At 46.2% G+C, this 19,373-nt stretch overlaps 1 protein-coding gene across 1 annotated transcript in view; it reads right to left on the bottom strand.

The window, feature by feature from the left end:
* COL22A1 (collagen type XXII alpha 1 chain) overlaps positions 1–19,373 on the bottom strand; it is a 325,582-nt gene that overhangs the window by 47,229 nt on the left and 258,980 nt on the right. The window contains exons 31-39 of the mRNA XM_037892981.2: positions 15,977–16,018; positions 13,952–13,984; positions 9,025–9,078; positions 8,439–8,492; positions 7,240–7,293; positions 5,166–5,219; positions 2,703–2,756; positions 1,341–1,445; positions 261–305 (exon numbers count right to left, since the gene is read on the bottom strand). Of these exons, the coding sequence (XP_037748909.2) occupies positions 261–305; positions 1,341–1,445; positions 2,703–2,756; positions 5,166–5,219; positions 7,240–7,293; positions 8,439–8,492; positions 9,025–9,078; positions 13,952–13,984; positions 15,977–16,018 (495 nt within the window). The remainder of the gene's footprint in view (positions 1–260; positions 306–1,340; positions 1,446–2,702; positions 2,757–5,165; positions 5,220–7,239; positions 7,294–8,438; positions 8,493–9,024; positions 9,079–13,951; positions 13,985–15,976; positions 16,019–19,373) is intronic.

Raw genomic sequence — 19,373 nt, 5'->3', positions numbered from 1 at the left:
TGAACAAGTTATTTCATATCCTAATATTTGCATGTATACAACCAGAGAGGCATTACACAGAAAATAAATAAAGTTTCTGTTGCAAACTTTTTCCATTAAAAATCAGGAAAAGATTTTTAGTAAATGTTTCATCAAAAATATTTTCCAGTGAAAAATAGACCATATTTTCAATTACATTTTCCACCAGCTCCAGTGACAATGTGCAAACTTGTCCTGGTTTTTGAGAAGTAGTCCTCAATGGGACAGAGGTAAATGCTTACCTTGTGTCCGAAGGGTCCTGGTAAGCCTGGGAGGCCTCTTTCACCCTAAAGAGCCATAACCAAAAGAGAAAAATAGTCAATCCTTGCCAAGCAGAAGCTTGACCTTTGCAAAATAAACAAAAAATGATTTTTACATCAAACTAGTATTTCTAGTGGCTGTGGGTGGGTGGGATCCATGAAGGAACTTAGCAGTTGCAACACTGAGCGTCTAACTTTTAGACATCTAGAAAATCACAGGAACAAAGCCTAATCCACAAAGCCTGAGTTAGGAGCCTAGGCTCCACATACAATGAATGGGGAAAGATAGACACCTAAGAATGCGATCCACAAAAGCCAGCACACTAGGTGGGGAGCTGCCTAATGGGAGATTCCAAACAGAGGGGTGTGTGCTAAGCTCCGCCCCACTCTCAGAGATAGGTACCTATATCCAGGCTTCAGGGATGTGTCCATCTCTGCTTAGTGATCCACAAATGGCAATCCACCATTAGGAGTCAGGTGGCTTCGGCACCAAAGGTGTATCTTGTAGGACTGAGCTAGGTGCCTGGTGCCTGCCTCACTACACTGAAAATGGCAAGTGGTGGAGGAGCCCACCTTATAACTTCTAGCCTATCGGTTAGAGCACTCACCTGGAATATGGGAGACCCGGCTTCAATACCGTCTTCTGCTGGAGAGGGAGACAGGACTTGAACTGAGGGGTCTCTCACCTCTCAGGAGAGTGCTCTAACCACTGAGCTATGGGGTATTCAGTTGTGGGGCTCACTCAATCTCTCCTGTTGAAGCTGTTCCCCTGTGGATAGCTACTGAAATAGTAATTAGGCCAGAGAGAGAGAAAGAGAGAGAGACTGCCTCCCCCCCCGTGAGGTTGGCGCATGGGCAGATATGGACAGAATACATGATGGCGCAGCGTTGGAAGGAAGCAAGCTTGCTGTAGGTGCTGATGTTGGCAGCCGCATCCACTCAAATGGTGGCCTGCTGCCAGTGGATAATAATATAATGCTACACTGCAATATTACACAGTTATATTTCATACACTGCTTCTGCTGATTCTAGCTGGGTGCACGGTGTGGCAAGAGGTCTTACCCGTTCTCCGTCTTTACCCTTCCCTGGTAAGCCAGGTGTTCCGGCAGGGCCAGCCTCACCCGAGGGGCCAGGTAGACCTGGTTTTCCTTCCTTTCCTGGGTCACCCTGTAGAAGATATTATGATGATGCATCTGAATTGAGAGCTAAGGTCCATTTCTGGACCAGATATCCCATGAGGATAAAAATGTGCAGGGCTTTTGTCTTTAATTTTACAGGCAGAACCTTCCTCAGGGTCATAAGAAGCCCTGTTTTATTATACTATAAGAATGTGATGATGTATCTTGGCCTTTATCTCAAATGCTCTCCTTTAACAGAAAACTTTAGCCCTAAATGGTTTGGGGCTTGGCTATGTTGAAGACTCCTCCAATCTGTGTAATATTGATACACTCAGCAGAAGAGCTTGAGTTACTAGCCCTCTGCTTTAACAGGTGGGGAGAAAGGAAGGGTGGCAGGGTGTTCCTTGTGAGGGGTCTTCAATTCTAGAACACCCTTTCCTCCCTCTTCCATCAGTGAGGGGTTCTTAATTCTAGAACACCTTTTTCTTCGCTATTCCATCGTGACTCCACCCTGCTAACTTTGGAAACATACTAGAAGGCACATTTAATTCAGGGAACATTTGGGTTTTAAGTAGATCGGGCATCTGGTGAACACTGGGAACATGGATGGTGATTTGGTGGGAGGGGTTGATATAGTGGGACTTGTCTATATTTTGCATTGTTATCCTTCTATTGTGTGCAGTTAAGGTTGATGTTACTTTTAATTAGTTCTCTTATGGAGCCTCAATCCAGGATCAGGGCTCCATTGTGTTAGGCTTGGTACAGGCAAGTGATAAAGGAGACAGTCCCTGCCCCAGAGAGTTTACAGTCCAGGTGTCAGGCAGGACATAACAGTCAGATGAGACAGACAAATGGAGGTGAGGGTGGGCTGGGAGGATAAGGGAACTATACAATTAAAAGAGCTTGGTATGAAAGCAGAAGCCTCAGCTTGCCTAACCTGTGCCAGAAGGTTTTGCTTACAGCTGGGGATTTACAGATTTAAACATACTTACCAAGAGAGAAACAAACAGAATAGAATCCCCCACAATCATGGCACAATCACCAGGCGGATGTGTTTTCAAGCCAATGACATCACTGTATCTAACAGAAAAGCTAAGGTGGCCTTTTCACTTCAAGGGCTCCTGTCCTGTTAGTACTGCTAGGTAGTTTATACAGGGAGAACCAAATGCAATTCTATGGCCTGTGTTACACACTAGATGAGCTAATCATCCTGTCTAGCTTTAAAATCTATTAATCTTGGTCACAGTTCAGAGTGCTGCAAGTCCAGATACACATTTATCTGACAGACATGAAAGAACTGCTGTACCTTTTCACCCTTTTGTCCATCCTTTCCGGGCTGGCCAGCATCTCCAGGGACACCCTTTGGAGAAAAAGAACGCTACTGTTTAAAACCGTTATTTCAGGTGGTATTTGATTCTAAAGGAAATGCAATTTTATACATCTTGGTTTATGTCACTCCCCTTTCCCAGTACAGACAACCTGTAATCCTGAGAACAATGAACTAGAAGAGATCTGTATCGTGGTCCAGGACCTGGGTGACCTAGTGTGGGTGGAGGCCTACCAACCCATTTATTCAGCAGCCTCCTCCACCTGGGTCAACTGAGTCAAGAGCTCTGTCCTGGTAGTCGGGGACAGGTGGCAGGAGAGCTCCCTTCCTCCTGCGCTCCAGCCCATCCGGGGGAGAACGGGCCAGCTACTCTATCTGGGTGTCTAACATTTTGCCACTGATCCCTCCCCACTGGAGAATTAGCATGATCTGGAGATCAGGGTGGCTGAGTGGTTGAGGAGTGGACAGGACTGCTCCAGTGCCTTTCCCTGTGCGGGAGGGAACTGGTGCTTAACCAGCTGGTCCTGTCCATGCTCTGGCACTGGCTCCACATTCTGAGCCTGCCCCTGGGTACCCTGACCTGCCTCCAGAAGAAAATTTTGGCGTTCTTCTGTCCAGGGCTGCACTGGGTCTCTGTGGGAGTCCCGAACCTCCCCCTGGAGGAGGCTGGGCAGGTCCTGCTCTGTCTCTGCAGTTAGGTCCATGACTTCCACCTCCAGGCCCTGCAGAGACTCCTCTATGGTGCTGGTAGTCTGGCATGGAGTGAGCTGGTGCACACCTTCCCCTGCCACCTCTGAGGGCTCCGATACGACTGGCAGCTCTTCTACCTCCATCTGAGGAGTCTCCTGTGAGACCGTTCCGAGCTGCCGGTTTTTTACCAAGGCCGGGAAGCTAGTCTCGGCGACCAGGTCTGCAGCGGTGGCTGAGGCGGGGGACCTCCTCGTGGAGCCCCTGCTACACAACCTCCATCTTGGTGTGTGGGTGGTGGAGTCTCCCTCAGTGCAGCAGAGGTTGGTCCTGGCTAGTACCACCAGGATCAGAGACCTCCTGGACTACGAATAGACACACTGGGTGGATCCCCGGTGCTCTGCTGGCACATGGGGTTCTCCACCCCTCACATCCCCTGGCGTATAGTGAGGGCAGCCTTAGCACCTGCCTCTCTCACTTTCTTTGAGCGGGTCCTTTGGGAGGCTGCTCCCCACCCACCGGTCACCCCTGGCCCTCTGGACCTTGCCACCGGGCCCCTGCCCGGTGATCCTCCTCAGCCAGCCCCTACACACCACCGAAACAGGCTGCACGACATGAAAGCTGGTTCGCCTACGGACTGTGCCCAGAAAACAGCTCTATGCGCTTGTGCTCCACACCCTTCATTTCCTCATGCTTGTGTCCTGCTCTGACACCAAGTGGTGGGACCTCCTACCACCCGTGGTGGGCGAGGAACCCCGGTGGGCCAGTTCGTATTCCACCCTAGTCCCATGGCCCACCTGGGATATTAGTTGGTGGCTCCTTCACAGAATTGAGAGCATGGGCATGTACTTGGTGTGGTTCACCACCTCCCCCGACACATGCCCCTTCTGCAGCGAGAGGGAGACCCTGGCGCACATCTACATTGAATGCACCAGGTTGTAGCCCCTCTTCTGGCTCCTCAAAAGCCTTCTCCCTAAGTTCTGGCTGCACTTTTCCCCACACATCCTGATCTATGCACACCCCATCTGTGCCCCATGAAGTCACGAGACCTCCTTGTCAACCTCCTCCTGGCACTGGCCAAAGTGGCCGTCCTCCATACCAGGAGGGGGAAACTCGATGGGGAGGTGCTCTACAACTGTGGGGCCTACTTCTGATCCTCCCTTAAGCCATAGCTCCAGGTAGAGTTCCTCTGGACCATGTCCACTGGCTCCCTGGATGCCTTCAAGGAGCAGTGGGCACTGTCCAGGGTTCTTTGCTTGGTGTCCCCCTCTGGATCCTGCTTTTCAACCTGTGACTCTCACTCCCATCTCTGTTTTTACGTTTTTACAGTACTGACTTTGCTCGTCCCTGGACTCTGACTACCCAGCCTGAACCCCTGGCATGCACCTGGACTGTGGCTACAGTTCTGATTCTGGCTTGACTAGGGACTTTGATCTGGGTTCTGATCCTGGCCTGTCCCTGGCTCAGTTCCAGCTGCACCCTTGGCCCAGTCCCAACCTGACTTCCAGCTTTGACCTCTGCTCCAACCACTAGGCCTGACCAGGAAGCAGCGCCTGACAATGAGATTCTCCTGTTGAATATACCACTCCCAAGATGTCCATGTCTACTGAGTCTCTCAAAGAGAGTAACAGGCAGTAATGAAACCACCTGTAACAAACAACAGCAGTAGACCCTGGGAAATGGAAACCAAAGAAAGCGAGTAAGAGAAATGTGGCAGGGCACAGACGGGGAACAAATCTATGGACGAATACATACCACGTTTCCTGGCAAGCCTTGTAGACCTGGGGGCCCAACAGGTCCAGGAGCACCCTGTTTGAAGAAAACAAAATTTTAAAAATATCGTTTCTTATTTATATTACCGTAGGAGCTAGAAGTTTTAAATGAGATCGGAGTTCACATTTTGCTAGGTGCTATAGAAGCATATAGTAAAAGAGAACACTTGCCTCAAAGATCTTACAATCGGAATAAGGATTCAACAGTACAAAACAGATTAAGACATCCCTTGGGAATTTCAAAATTGTCTGTCACCATGATAAATCCTAAATCCAGCTCAGATGCTCCATCAGCTTGGAAAAAAAATATAGCACTGAGAATAAAATATATATTATCAGATCAGATGAAATGATGTTGATTTATCACAAAAATATAGGATCCAGGGCAACAAAATAGTCTTCTCAGACATTTCTACCCTTTCCCTGCCTTTTTGTATATTAAGTGAGCTTGTGAATATTCTGAACTGGTAGGGCAAGAACACGAAGGCTTCTATTCACAAGGAACAGTCAGATGCACTTCTAACTTTCTTACATTCATTTGTCAATTAATGACCCAATCCTGAAACCAGTAACAGGGCCCGATCCACAGGCTAATGAAGTCAATGGGAAGACTCACATTGCCTTCAATGGGCTTTGGGTCAGGCTCATAATGATACAACCTCCTTTGAGATCTATGGATGAAAAATGCTGTAAAAGGGCTAGGTATTATACAACATTGCGACTGGGTATTAGACAGCATTATTATTACTATTACTGAGGCTATGTCTACACTTATAGCGATGTCGAGTACCCCACCCCCCCAGCGTGGGTACAAATAGCAGTGTAGATGAGGTACTTGTCAGTAAAGTAAAGAGACACCAGAACTTAAGGGCATGTACCCTCCACAGCGCTCTACACACCCATGCAGTGCCTTCCCCATCTACACTTCTGTTTTTAGCGGTGTGTTGTCTCACAGCTCGAGCCCTTTCCTGCCGCGGGGAAAGGCTCTAGCAGGGGGAGGCAGTGGGGAAAGACTCAGGCCGTTCCTCACTGCTTGAGCTTTTCCCCACTGCAGGGAAAGTCTCCAGCTGTGGGGAAAGGCTCTGGCACAGGGAGGCAACTGGGAAAGGCTCCAGTAGCTCTTCGCTACCTCCACACCGCCAGAGCCTTTCATCGCTGCGAGCAGCTACATGCCGTCATGTGGACGCAGGTTGCTTTCCACTGCGGCATCTAGCTACACCTCCCCTATACACTACCACGAGCGTAAAGAAGACCTAGGAGTAGCCTGATGGACTTCAACGGAAGAGAAGTCATGGTAGCAACAGGCCATAACTGGGTTGACAGGACAGTGATTCTCAATGCAAGGACATTTTCTCATATCTGGCCTTCACCAGATCTAAGGCTCCCCTAAACCATTCGTCTAATTCCTTGCACTCTATTCAGCACTTCCTCTCCTACTGACCTGTGCTTGAGAAAGGAGTAAGAAATTGTCCATTTGGGGGTAAGTTGGGATCTGAGTCATTTCTGTTCTCTAGTATGCAGAAGCCAGATCAGATCAGCCTCAGAGAACATCCCCCACCCCACACTCACACACACAAGTGGGTGGGGTGGGTTTATGGTAATGAGTCTTCTTTATTAAAACAATCCTGAATTGATCAGGCAGGAGGAGGAGCATAAAGGTAACCAAGAACAACAATGAGTGGTGCCTCTTGATGAGATATGAGCTGTCAGCGCCAGATGTTAGCCTGTGCCTGAATGCCATCCCAGTGCATTAATGAGCACAACCAGTGCCTTGCCTGGAAAGGAGGGAGTTTCATCTAAGAATCAGACGTCATGAACCCAAGATGGGCAGTCTGGAACCGCATCCATTGAACTGATCGGAGCAGCAATCCGTTCGGTGCAGCTGAATGGTTTTGAATTTCTGTTCACCCGGAGCAGCAGCTCTTGTCCTAGCTGCAGATCAGAGTGTACGCTGCACAGGATCTGCCTGAGATTATTCCTCTGTCAAGCAGCTACTTCTGAAGCCCTTCAGGCGTGTTCCCATTGCGAGATCTGCCCTAAGTGAAGCAATTACTCACAGTCTCTCCACGGGCTCCTGGCTCTCCTCTGGCTCCTTCCTGTCCCTTCGCACCCTGGCCAGAAAGAAAAGGGACTTACTTAAATGGAGGCTGCTATTCAGCACTAGATGATGGGACTTGTGGGTATTCACAGAGAGGGTGAAATTTATGCCCACTTATAGGGCCATTCCCAGCATATGCACCACCTATATCCTAACTAAGCTGTAATGGTCCCTCTCCACAGGGGGAATTTCACCCCTGACTTGCAGGGTGTAACTATATGAACAATAATAGTGCACTAAGGAAGAATACCTGTGCAGAGGGCCTTCATTTGCCCCGTGAGCCACAAAAGTCTGCATTGATGGTTTACATGGGGCTTGCATTGTCCCATGGTGGACTTTCACCAGCAGAGAATTCAGTGGTATTATAGCTCCTGTTTTCTTGCCATTGCTGAGCCTGCCACTGCCCTCAACCCCTTTCTTCTTCTTCTTCTTCTTCCTTTTTTTTGTTAAGTTCATGGTAGTGTTTAAGACAGTCCAACACTGGCAGTCTGAACGACAGCCATTTTCTATGCGCAGGATAGGCACAGCACAAGCACTGTGACCTTCTCTCATGCTGCCCTGCAAACATACTTCAGCCCTAAGCTGGAGGGACCCTGTCTAGGGGAGAGAGAGGTACCTCTGTGCCCACTCACTCTTTGCCCTTTCTGATGAGATGGTCAACAGGAGCGATGATCAGAGCTCACTTGCCATGGTGTTTTTTGCCGTCCGGACAATTTTTCAGTGGCAATTGGACTAAAACTATGTACCCATTTCATGTAAACCAAGGAGAATTCAGAAATTGTCTTGAATCTGAACACTGCCCTGGAATCCCTTGCTCATGCACTGTAATCACAATCCCTGATTTGTTAGCCCAGTAGGGCAGCAGAAACACAGTACCCTCAGCTCTTGGCAGACATGCCTTGGCAGAGCTGTCTTAGAGCTCCTGCTTGCAGAACAGTGGAGAGATAGCATGTCACACTTAGGGTTCAACTCTCTCCTCCTTTGCACTGGGGTTAATCACAGATACCTAATGCCACAGAGGTCAAAGGAGTTACAGCAGTGTGAGATGGGAATCAGACCTTCAGCATCCAGGGGGAGGGAATGTGTGGAGTGATCTACATCCAGTCAGCATCCCTTATCTATCTGGTCATTCCAGGGAGGGTAGTCGATGTTGCTTACCTGTAGTCCTGGAGGTCCTGGCAGCCCCATTTCACCTGGGACACCATGCAGTCCCTGCAAAGGAAGGGGAGGTGGGAAACAACTCATTTATTCTCCTTGGCACATGTTGGTTTGGCTCATTTTTCCCACTCTGGGGAAGGGAAGGATTTTATATGTCCAGGGGTAGCAACAGCTCAGGTTCATTTCAGACAGGATGGAGAAGATGCCCATTCCTCTTGAGCATACCCAACCACTGCTGCAGAAGAACAATGGGTCACAATAACAAAAACTTGCAGTTCCATAGACTAACTCTCTGTGTAATTTTGTAGGGCAAAATCATCCGAAAGAACTTTATTAAAATGAACTATATATATGTGTGTGTGTGTGTGTTTATATATATATATATATATATATATATATATATATAAACACATCAGCAAAACCCTATCTAAAACTCCTCACCAGCCCTCTGCTTATCACCAGGTCACTACTATTACAACATTAGGGGCCCCTCCCAAAGGGAGTATGACACCCACCCATGTTCTATTAGCTAGTGGGCAGGGAGAGGCTCAAAGCCATTTCTGAAGGAATACTGTCGTGCACTTACGGGTTCCCCGCTGTTTCCTCGATCACCTTTCTCTCCCTTTGGCCCAGTTTCTCCCTGTTGCAAAGCAATAGAGGACAAAGAGTGAAAAATAAATTAAAGTTATCTCGTCGGCTAAGCCGATAAAAGTCAAACAGCTTTGTTCTTTGACAGAGGCGTTCGACCACTTTCCATACAGAGAGCTTATGTTAAGGATCTCTTATTCCGCACAGAAAGCCGAGTGGATTTTTCATATGAAGTGACTGTGAGCTGAATTGAAGTTAGAACCCACCCTTTTACCTGAAAGCAGAAAAGAGGACATCCCATTAGGGTTATCAGAACATGGCCATGGACTCCAACTTTATAAAGGGCCAGATTCTGTGGCCATTGAGATTAAGACCCTCCAATGAACGAAATACGCTTTGGAACAAGGCCAAATGAATAAGAGAAAGAATCTCCTTCAGTTAAACTGCTACCATTGCCACTCATGCTTGGTATCTAGATCTAGAGGACTCATGTTGAATATATGAACAATCACATTCCTTCCATCCTAGAAGAGAGATTTTTTTTGGGGGGGTGGGGGTGTTGTTAGTGGCTATAGCTCAGTAAATTAGCTGTGAAAAAGCACTTGTCTTCTAAGCCTATCCCAAATATATTTTCAACTAAAAAGATGGTTACTCTCCCTCAAAGATAATGTTTACATATAATCTCCCATCATAAAATAATATTACAACTTGGTAAATTTAGGGGAAAGAATATTCTCTCTGGTGTACATTTATTGTCCAGATAGTCTGAAATGAAATATCAAGAGTAACGGTTGATCAATGATCTACTCCATCTGCCTGGAAGATGATAAGACTAATGTCATTATTCCTATCCCATCTCTAAAAGATGGATGTACATGGGCTAGCCTTGGGTATCACCAGTGAGGTGGATTCCACAGCCAATCTTGGCCGTGTGTCCCATTAACTTCTTGTGTTCAGAGAGTTTCCCCTCCCTGCTGCAACATCAGCACATTATTTTGTACGCTGGTGTTACCGACCACTGGGATTAATTTACTGCTGTCCTTCCTCTTTATAACATCCCCACATGTTCATGCTGGTGGAATACCATGCAGCAGGAATTCACCTTTACTTTGAATTCTGAAAAGCCAGTCAGTATGGATGCATTCATGCTATTTAGATGCATTTAAGTGAATGGCGTAGAGTTACTGGAGAAATGGCTGTCCTCTATAAGAACATAAGAGTGGCCCTTCTGGGTCAGACCAAGGGTCCAGCTACCCCAGTATCTTGTCTTCCGACAGTGGCCAGTGCCAGGTGCCCCAGAGGGAATGAACAGAACAGGTAATCATGAAGTGATCCATCCCCTGTCGCTCACTTCCAGCTTCTGGCAAACAGAGGCTAGGGACACCATCCCTGCCCACCCTGGCTATCCTCCACGAATGTATCTAGTTCTTTTTTTTTGACCTATCCTCCATGAACGTATCTAGTTCTTTTTTGAACTCTGTTATGGTCTTGGCCTTCACAACATCCTCTGGCAAGGAGTTCCACAGGTTGACTGTGCGTTGTGTGAAGAAATACTTCCTTTTATTTGTTTTAAATCTGCTGCCTATTAATTTCACTTGGTGACCCCTAGTTCTTGTGTTATGAGAAGTAGTAAACAACACTTCCTTATCTACCCTCTCTACACCAGTCATGATTGTATAGACCTCAATCATATCTCCCCTTAGCCCTCTCTATGGGTGTGATCCTGCTCCCACTGACGATTCTAATGGTGCAAGACCAGGCCACATATGAAATTCCAAATTTGTATGTGAACATATGTATTCAGGCAAGAGCGTTCAAACTTTTTCTTTTGTTACATCATTGTATACAATCTTTCAGTTATTCAGTCAAGGAGAAGAAGCATGTGACTTAGGTTTCCAATCAGACACCAGGTCTAGTCAAAACAAAAAGTTCATATAGTTCTTCATGGTTCACAAGATCTGTTTTCCAAATCATTTCTGCTAGCAACAGATTTGTGAAATTCAAAGGTTGTTTGCAAAGAATTTTCCAACCAAAAAAAAGTCTGAACTTGCAATAAATATTGTTAGCAATAAATAATTTAACTCAAGTTAACACAAATCCTATTCAAACAGTCTCTGTTGCCATCTAATGGCCTGCAGAAGAACAACGGTGCAGCACAAACTGGTTTAATAAATTTACATCAACCAAATATTGCAGTTGTGCTTTGGGTGTACTAGTATAATTACATTTCAAACTAGTACACTTTTTGAAATTCTTGAGTGATGAAAATACCCAAAGTGTAGACACACTTTAACAAGATCAGAGAGATGGATGCTCTTAATAACTGTAAATATAAACAGGTATTCCCATGGAAACCAAGGCTGCAAGAGGAAATAATCACGCAGTAGTCTAAGGAGGCAGCTCATTTAATAATCTTTTTTCTTCCTTTTTGTTTCTGTGTTTACATTTCAGTTGAATGTTAGTGCCATACTGATCAACCTCCAGGCTTGGGGCCAGATTTTTAAAGGTATTGGGAATTAGGCATCTATATAACCTTAAAAAAATCTGCCCCTAAAGTCATACAATAGCCAAAAAACAGGTAGAATACAAGCAGGGCAAATTACCCTGCCTCAATCCTACAGGGACCGCCTACAGGGTCCCTCCAAATTAGCTGAACACATGGCCAATCTGGTGAGACTGTCAGTGCTGCCAGATAGTGCTACATGTTACATGGACCCCTGTCCCTGGCAATTGATCTTAATCCACCCTCTCATTTCACACAGCTCAATGTACAGAAATGAGATGGTTATGACCAACAGCTGGATTGGACTGCAACTAGCGGCTGGATTGGAACTAGCAGCCCCTATTGCCAGCCCCCTGAGCAACTGCCTGTCGCTGTTTTCTTTTACATATTTTTTAACTTCCACCCCACTGAAAAAAGGGGGCAAGACACAGAGTGGGTCAGCTTGTGCCCCACAGCTCTGTGAGTGTGCAAGAGGGTGGGGCAGACTGCAGGGAGGCCTGCTACCCTCCTGATTTATGCAGGACATGGTCAGAGTCACATCTCCAGCGCCCCCAGAATGCAAGACATCTCAAAGAGAGGAAGAGGAGACCGGGCACTGATTGGGTGCACATTGCACCTTCTGTCAGGAATTCCTTCCAGAGCTGCTCCGCCATGAATCTAGTTCTGCACAGCTCCCAGACAGGGGGCTGGGTCCTAAAGGCATAACTCAGTCCATTATGGTTAGATACAGACCCAAAACCACTTGACCTAGTCACGGTATTTCACGATAACTGAGCAGCTTTTAGGTAAATGTATCTAACTAACAGGGGAAAATGTATAAGTAAACAAAGGACTGCTGCTGCTGAGATCTACTATTCCCTGAACTGGTTCCTCATCACTGTGAGAGAGGCAGCAGGAAGAATCCTGAAGGACGCCTGGCAACTTCTAACTTCCTCCTGAAACTTATGCCTTTAGAGCACACACAGTGCCCCAGTGATGGCCGTCCTCTTGGCCAACACACCAGGGTTTGAACCAGGGACCTCCAGAGGTAAAAGCATGAGCTTAAGCTAAAGTTTTGTAGATAAGGGCTGTAATATACAGGGAGACTTTGGCAAACCAGTAAAGTGCCTGAAACCACTATGACTTATTGCTAAAAGCAGCCAAGTCAGCAGGCTGTAAATTAGCCAAGTCAGCAGGCTTAGCTTAACCAAGGCAGGAGGGGGGGGGAGGTTTGGGTGCCACGGAAAGGGCAGCTTGACCCCGCGTCCTTCCTGATAAGAATTGTGTTGAAGTTGCTGATACATGCATCTTAGAAGAGCAGGATGTGCCCAGGAATGTCTATTGGGGGCCTAAAGGCTGCAAACTCTGGACTATTGAAACTGCTTGTAACAAGTTTTCTTTAGTGACATGTCTAATGTATAAATAAGGGGGAAAAGTCTGAGGTAGTTGGACTCTTTTTGGACTCTCCCTCTGGATACATCTTGCAGTCCCCACCGGCAGACGGAAGATTTGGCCACCGGAAGCCTGCCACTGTGTCACTCAAGAGCCACACTCAGCTCTGGTAATTATCAAGGGTTGGGGGTGTTTTACTAACCTTTTGCGGACGTGTGTAAGTGCTTGAGACTAAGTAAAGTTCAGCTTTACGTGAAAGCACTCTTGTGTTGTCCTGTTTGTGCCAACCATCTATCGGTCAGACGGCCATGTGCCCCCTGATTTATTTCCTGACACCACCTCGAACAGAGTAAAAGTTACCAAGAGCTTTGGGTTGAGAGAGCCCTAGGTAACAGTAACAACTCACATGCCAATCCAGAAAGGAGGTTGTGTAGCACCAACTCACCACTGGGTTACACCCCTGTGCCAACACATAACGACTTTTCTAAGCCTTAGTCAGTGAACCTGCAAAGTGAAGCTAACTCTACCTACTTCCCTCCCTCTCTCTGCTATGGATATCTGGAAACCTGGAATTATATTTGTAGATTTCTCCTATGGTAAATGCCATTGCTGTCATTTTATAGATCTGGAAACTAGACCCAGAAATCTCTGCCACTGACACACTGGAGCAAGTCACTTAAACTCTAAGCACTTAATTCTCTGCTGCATTGCAACTTATGCAGTTATCTACATCTGTGCAAAGTAGGGGTGACACAGGACCACAGCAGAATACTAAGACCTTGTGTAATCTGACAGCACTCACCATCTTGCAGGGATGGGACAGAATGCAGCTGCATGCCAACCAAAGTTAGTCGGGATGCTGCTGTTGCTAGGACAACGCCTGCATTTTTATGGTGACTGGGCATAGTGCTGATGTTGCCTGGAGCCAGACTCAAGTTGAGCTCTTTTGTACAAAGTATTTAAATTACATGTAAAATTCCACGGTGTTTTTTATCTATCAAAGATAAATGGTGATAAATTAGAGGCCGTCTTTATTAGATACATTACTTACAGGAATCGGAGGGTGTGGGGTAAACAGGGCTGTCTGGAAAGAAAACCAAAAAAATGAAACAAAGTTAGTAGAAACACATTCACAAAAGAAGCCACTCAAAGTGATTTTCCTAGAAGGTTAATCATTTGTGGACTTCGTTCTCTCTGTCAGTACAGATTCCCTCCCTCTCAGTTGGCAGGTCCTTTCATCTAATACAGTGTTCTTCGGAAAGAAAAGATCCAAAACATGCCTGAACTTTGTTGGGGTATTTGAAATATGAATCCCAAGTTTTCACAGGAGCTCTATAGTAATAATGAGAGCAACTAAAATCCCAGATTCAAACGGCTTTGAAATCTGGATCTGAATTTTACACTTGATACCATCTCTAGTCTCATTAAACTTTCCCCTTTGGACCAAATTTGGGGCTAGTGTAAGCAAGGGCAACTTCCATTGAAACTGATAGGAGCTGTGCTTTTCTCGCACCATGGTTGAGCGTGGTCCATTATCTTCCACCCTGGGATCACTAAGGATGGCTACACTTCTCCTCCTTACAGATTCCCCAAAAGATGTCAGCGTTCAGAAGAGCCTTCTTCATTCCTATGCACATGCTGCTGCATTTGGAACCATTTCCCTCAGCTGTCGACCAGGACCAGGCCTTTGTGACTGAATTATCCCCCTGCGATGTATATGGGCTACCCCGACGGTCACTTGGAAGCTGCCATTGATACAGAATGAGGAAGCCTGCTTGCTTGGAAGGTTTCACCATAGGGAGTGCATCACACCAGGGTTCTGCAGCCTGTACTACCTTCCTGTTCAAGGTTTTGCTATAGACCTATGAAGGTCTATATGGCTTGGGTCTTAGCTATCTGAGAGGCTGTCTGTCCATACGCCAGCAGGGCAGCTGCAATCAGCCTTGCTAACAGCCACTATATGCAAATCTCAGACATTTTCCCTGGAGGGCCTATAACTCTGGTACTACCTCTACCATTGTTGGGGCAGGAGCATTGTTAACACTCAGCGCTGGATGATTGGTCAGGTTTTGCTGGAGCGGATGATGAGGGTTATAGTTATAGTCCATGGACTTTGGTTTCACGGCCTGTAGTCAACTTGCATTTCAGAGTATACTCATGTTCCCACATTTTAAAAGAGGTAAATGGAAGTTCCTTGGTGCTTTCCTATTGCCCGGAGGGGTCCGTGAGGTGGACATGGTCTAATTTGGTGGTTCGTTGGACCCAATGCTGAACCCAAACTAATTCCATTGTTCCACAATGGGCTCCTAGTGTATGCGAGTCTTCTGGGCCAGCAACACAAGATGGTGTTGTATCTGCTGGAGCCTCTCTCACAGAGGTCTTGGAGGGCTGGAAGGGCACTGGATTTGAATTCTCCCCAAGCCATAAGCACTGCCCTAAATCCAGGCTGGTGAGGCAGTGTAATCCAGTCTAGGATTCCCCCTGCTATTTCCATGGGCACGGTGTGTCGGCTAATGAGATTCAGGGGGAATGCTCCCTGCAAGATCTGCTCAGTTTCCCACAGGATCCATTCTGAAAATAAACTGGTTTCTTTGGGAAGTCACCAGGAAATCCTGGACTGGGACACCTTGCTTGGTCTAAAAGGATCCTGTAGGATCCATGCAATAAACTTGCAGCGTGTAAACACATTTACTCCCCTTCTCCACCCTTGTGTGGGCACAAACACACACACTTGCCCCAGCCGCTACACCTACTATACATACCACCGAAAGGAAGAGATGCAGACACTGTCAAACTGATGCTACTGTATGCGGGAGCATGCTCGTAGAGAGAAGCAGTGACAGGATACACATATACCAATCTCTTAAGAACTATTGGACCAATTGCATCCATGAGATAGCTCCACTGAAGCTAATGGAGTTATACCAGGGCTAAGTAAATAGTTCCTGGTGTTTCTGCAAAGGAATGGGTAACTTGTAAGGCCCTGAGCTTGGGAGGTCTGTGTGGAAGATGAAACTGCAACCTATTCCTCTGTACATCAACTCTGCATTAGTGCACGGGATGCAGCTTTACTTACTGTTCCAGGTAGACCAGGGGGACCAGCAGGACCCACGTCACCCTAAAGAAGTAAGGGAGAGGAGGATTATTTAAGGAATAGGAGGGCAGCAAAGTAAAACACAGCACGACTGCAATTCTCCAATATGTACAGCTGTGAGACATGGCTGTACTAGAAGAGACCTACTCAAAGGAGGTCCTGGCAGCTTAGAGTGGATGTTATACATCCCATGGCTCTTTTGCTGACAGATGGATTTTACCCCATTGTCCGTGGCCAAAATTTCCCCTCCTAGTGTTGTGCAGTTTGACATATGAAAGATGTCTGCTTGGCTGCCCCTTTTGTCCCACAGGGCTCCGGTAGTGCCTATCCACTATGTTTTGAGGTCTGGTTGTGAGACTGGTAGCAATATTAAGAATAATTCACACTTGAAGAGTTGGGGTGCACAAAAAAGTTCTGCCCGAACTGTATTTCAATGAAAAATTGGGGTTTCGACTAAATGCAATTTTTTGAGAAAAAGTCTCCTTTTTGTGGAAAATTTCCAATTTTCATAGAAAATCCGAACTTTCTAAAAACATTTTTTTGTATTTAGCCAAAATCCAAATGATTTGGATTCTGTAAAGCCACTGCAGTGCCACCTAGGAATTTTAGTTTCCCACAAGGCCGAGCATATATAGGGACAGATCCAAAGCCCTGAAATCTATGGAAAGACTCCCTGTAAAGATGTGGGGTTGATCTATATTAATTTGTTTAATCTTTATAGTGGGAAGGTAGTATGCACAAAGAAAAGGATTTTAAAGCCATAAAAGGCCTATACACCTGTCTGTCCTACCTGGTACAAGGACATTTTTAATGCAGCACACAATTAACCTGTAGAACTCATTGCCAGAAGATATTATTGAGGCCAAGAGCTTAGTAGGATTCAAAAAGACTCGGATATTATGACGATGATAATTACAGATAACCAGAACATCCAGAATTATAGTAGACAAGGCCTTACCATTTCCCTGACAGCTTAGGAAGGCCTCACTGCTTCAGACCCAGCCTACATGGCCTCTCTCTGTGTCAGTCTGCTCCTCTGAGGAGCTTCCTGACAACTCCACCACCACTGTCTAGAGAGAGTCACTTTTTAATCCATTCAGTCCCTCTTATCTGCTTGATCCCAGCTTGAGAAAACAGCTGAGTAACTTTAGCTGGAGCCTGCACTGTATCAACTTCACAACTAACAACTCAGGTCTTGTTCCATCACCTCCTGACCTAATCACCACATCTTATCTAGATCCATTGTTATTACCTTCCTGCTAGTTTCTCAGCAGCCAACTATTAACAATAACCACCTAGCCACAGTACACATTCCAAAAGTCGTATACTAAACGTTCCCCATGACCTGCTCACATATTATTAATAAATTAATATAGATCATTCCGATGTATCTTGCTCGTTATCCGTAATGAGCTTAAAATAAGTACATCAGGACCAAAACCAGGTACACCAGTGCCCGAGGCCCCCCAGTGACAGGGAATTGAGTAAGTGAGATACCCAGATGATCCTGGCAAACAACTTGCACCCACATGCTGCAGAGAAAGGTGAAAAACTCACAAGGTCACTGCCCATCTAACCTGAAGGAAAATGCATTTCTGACCCCATGTATGGCAACCAGTTAGACCCTGAGCATGTAAGTAAAAACCAGCCAGGCATACACCTGAGAGAAAGAATGAACCAGGCCACCCCATCCAGTGTCTCATTTCTAGCTGCAGCCACCTCTGATGTTTCAGAGGAAGACCAAAAAAACCCAAATCCAAATACACTGGGAGGAAACAATTCCTTCCTGACTCCTGCAGGTGACTGGCTGAAGACCCGAAGCATGAGATTTAGGGACCATCAGACCTGAACCAGAAGGGACCCCCAGGGCTGCAACACCCTAAACCCACCATCACAAGCAACCCTATCATTGAATCCTACTCATACATGTATCCTCTCTCTTAAAACTAAGTAAGCTGCTCCCTCACCCCACTCCCCAACACACACACACACAACTCCTATTGGGAGGCTGTTCCAGAACCTCACTCCTCTGACAGTTAGAAACTTGCATCTAATTTCCAGCCTGAGTTTGCTCATTGCCAGATTATGCCTATTTGTGCTTGTGCTAACACTGTCCTGTAGCTTAAACAGTTCGTCACCCCCCTTGGTGTTTATCCCCTTTTGTATTTATAGAGAGCAATCATATTCCTCCTCAGCCTTCGTTTTGCTAGGTTAAACGAGCCCAGCTCTTTTAATCTGCTTTTATAAAATAAGCCTTGTCTACTGTAACTCTGGATATTCTCATTATCTAAAATTACCATCATTATAACGTCCAAGTCTTTTTGAATCCTACTAAGCTCTTGGGCTCAATAATATCTTGTGTCAATGAGTTCCACAGTCTGTGTGCTGCGTTTAAAAAAATTTCCTTGTATCAGTTTTCAACTTGTCGCCTTTCAGTTTCCTCAAATATCTCCCCTTTCTTTGAATTACCAGAGTACAAACAGGAGTGCCCCCGCTGAACGTCTGTGGCCCACACACTACTTTGTTTCATCCACTCCTTTTGTCTGGTTTCTCAACTGAATAGCCCTAAACATGCAGCGTAGTTGTAGTCATGTCAGTCCCAGGATAGTAGAGAGACAGGTGGATGAGATAATATCTTTTATTGGACCAACTTCTGGTGGTGAGAGAGACAAGATTTGGGGCGGCACAGAGCTCATCTTCTGGTCTGGGAAAGGTACTCCCAGTGTCACAGCAACAATGCAAGGTGGAACAGATTGTTGAGCATAAGTAGTTAAAACATATTGTATGGGCCCATTCACAGTAGAGTAGCCCGCTAACACCTCTGCAGTCACAGGACCAAAAAAGGGGTTTAGTGGGTTGTAGATTGTTTTAACAAGCCATAAATCTAGTGTCTCTGGTCAGTCCATGATTTTTAGGCCTGGGAGCTTAAGTTCATTACTCTGCTAGACACTAGAAATCATGGGCTGACCAGAGACACTGCATTTATGGCTTATTACAATAATCTGTAACCCAGACACCCCCTCTTTTTGCCCTATGACTGCAGAGGCAGTAATGGGCCACTCTACCTTGAATGGTCCCTTACAATATGTGCTAACTTCTTATGCTAAACAATCTGTTCCACCTTGTATTTAGCGGTGACACTCGGAGTACCTTTCCCAGACCTGAGGAAGAGCTGTGTGTGGCTTGAAAGCTTGTCTCTCTCACCAACAGAATTTGGTCCAATAACAGATATTTCCTCACCCACCTTGTCTCTCTAACAGCCCTGATTGAGTGTCATTCTCTCCTCATAAGAAGTCTGTCCAAGCTACTAGCCATTTCCATTGCTCCATTGACTCTGTAGTTGACCCTGTTTCCGTTGTACCATGCTGTACTCTCCAGC

Source organism: Chelonia mydas, chromosome 2, assembly GCF_015237465.2.
Source record: "Chelonia mydas isolate rCheMyd1 chromosome 2, rCheMyd1.pri.v2, whole genome shotgun sequence".
Taxonomy (NCBI): Eukaryota; Metazoa; Chordata; order Testudines; family Cheloniidae; genus Chelonia; species Chelonia mydas.
Note: the sequence above shows the minus strand (reverse complement) of the source record. Positions and strands in the feature narration are given on the sequence as shown.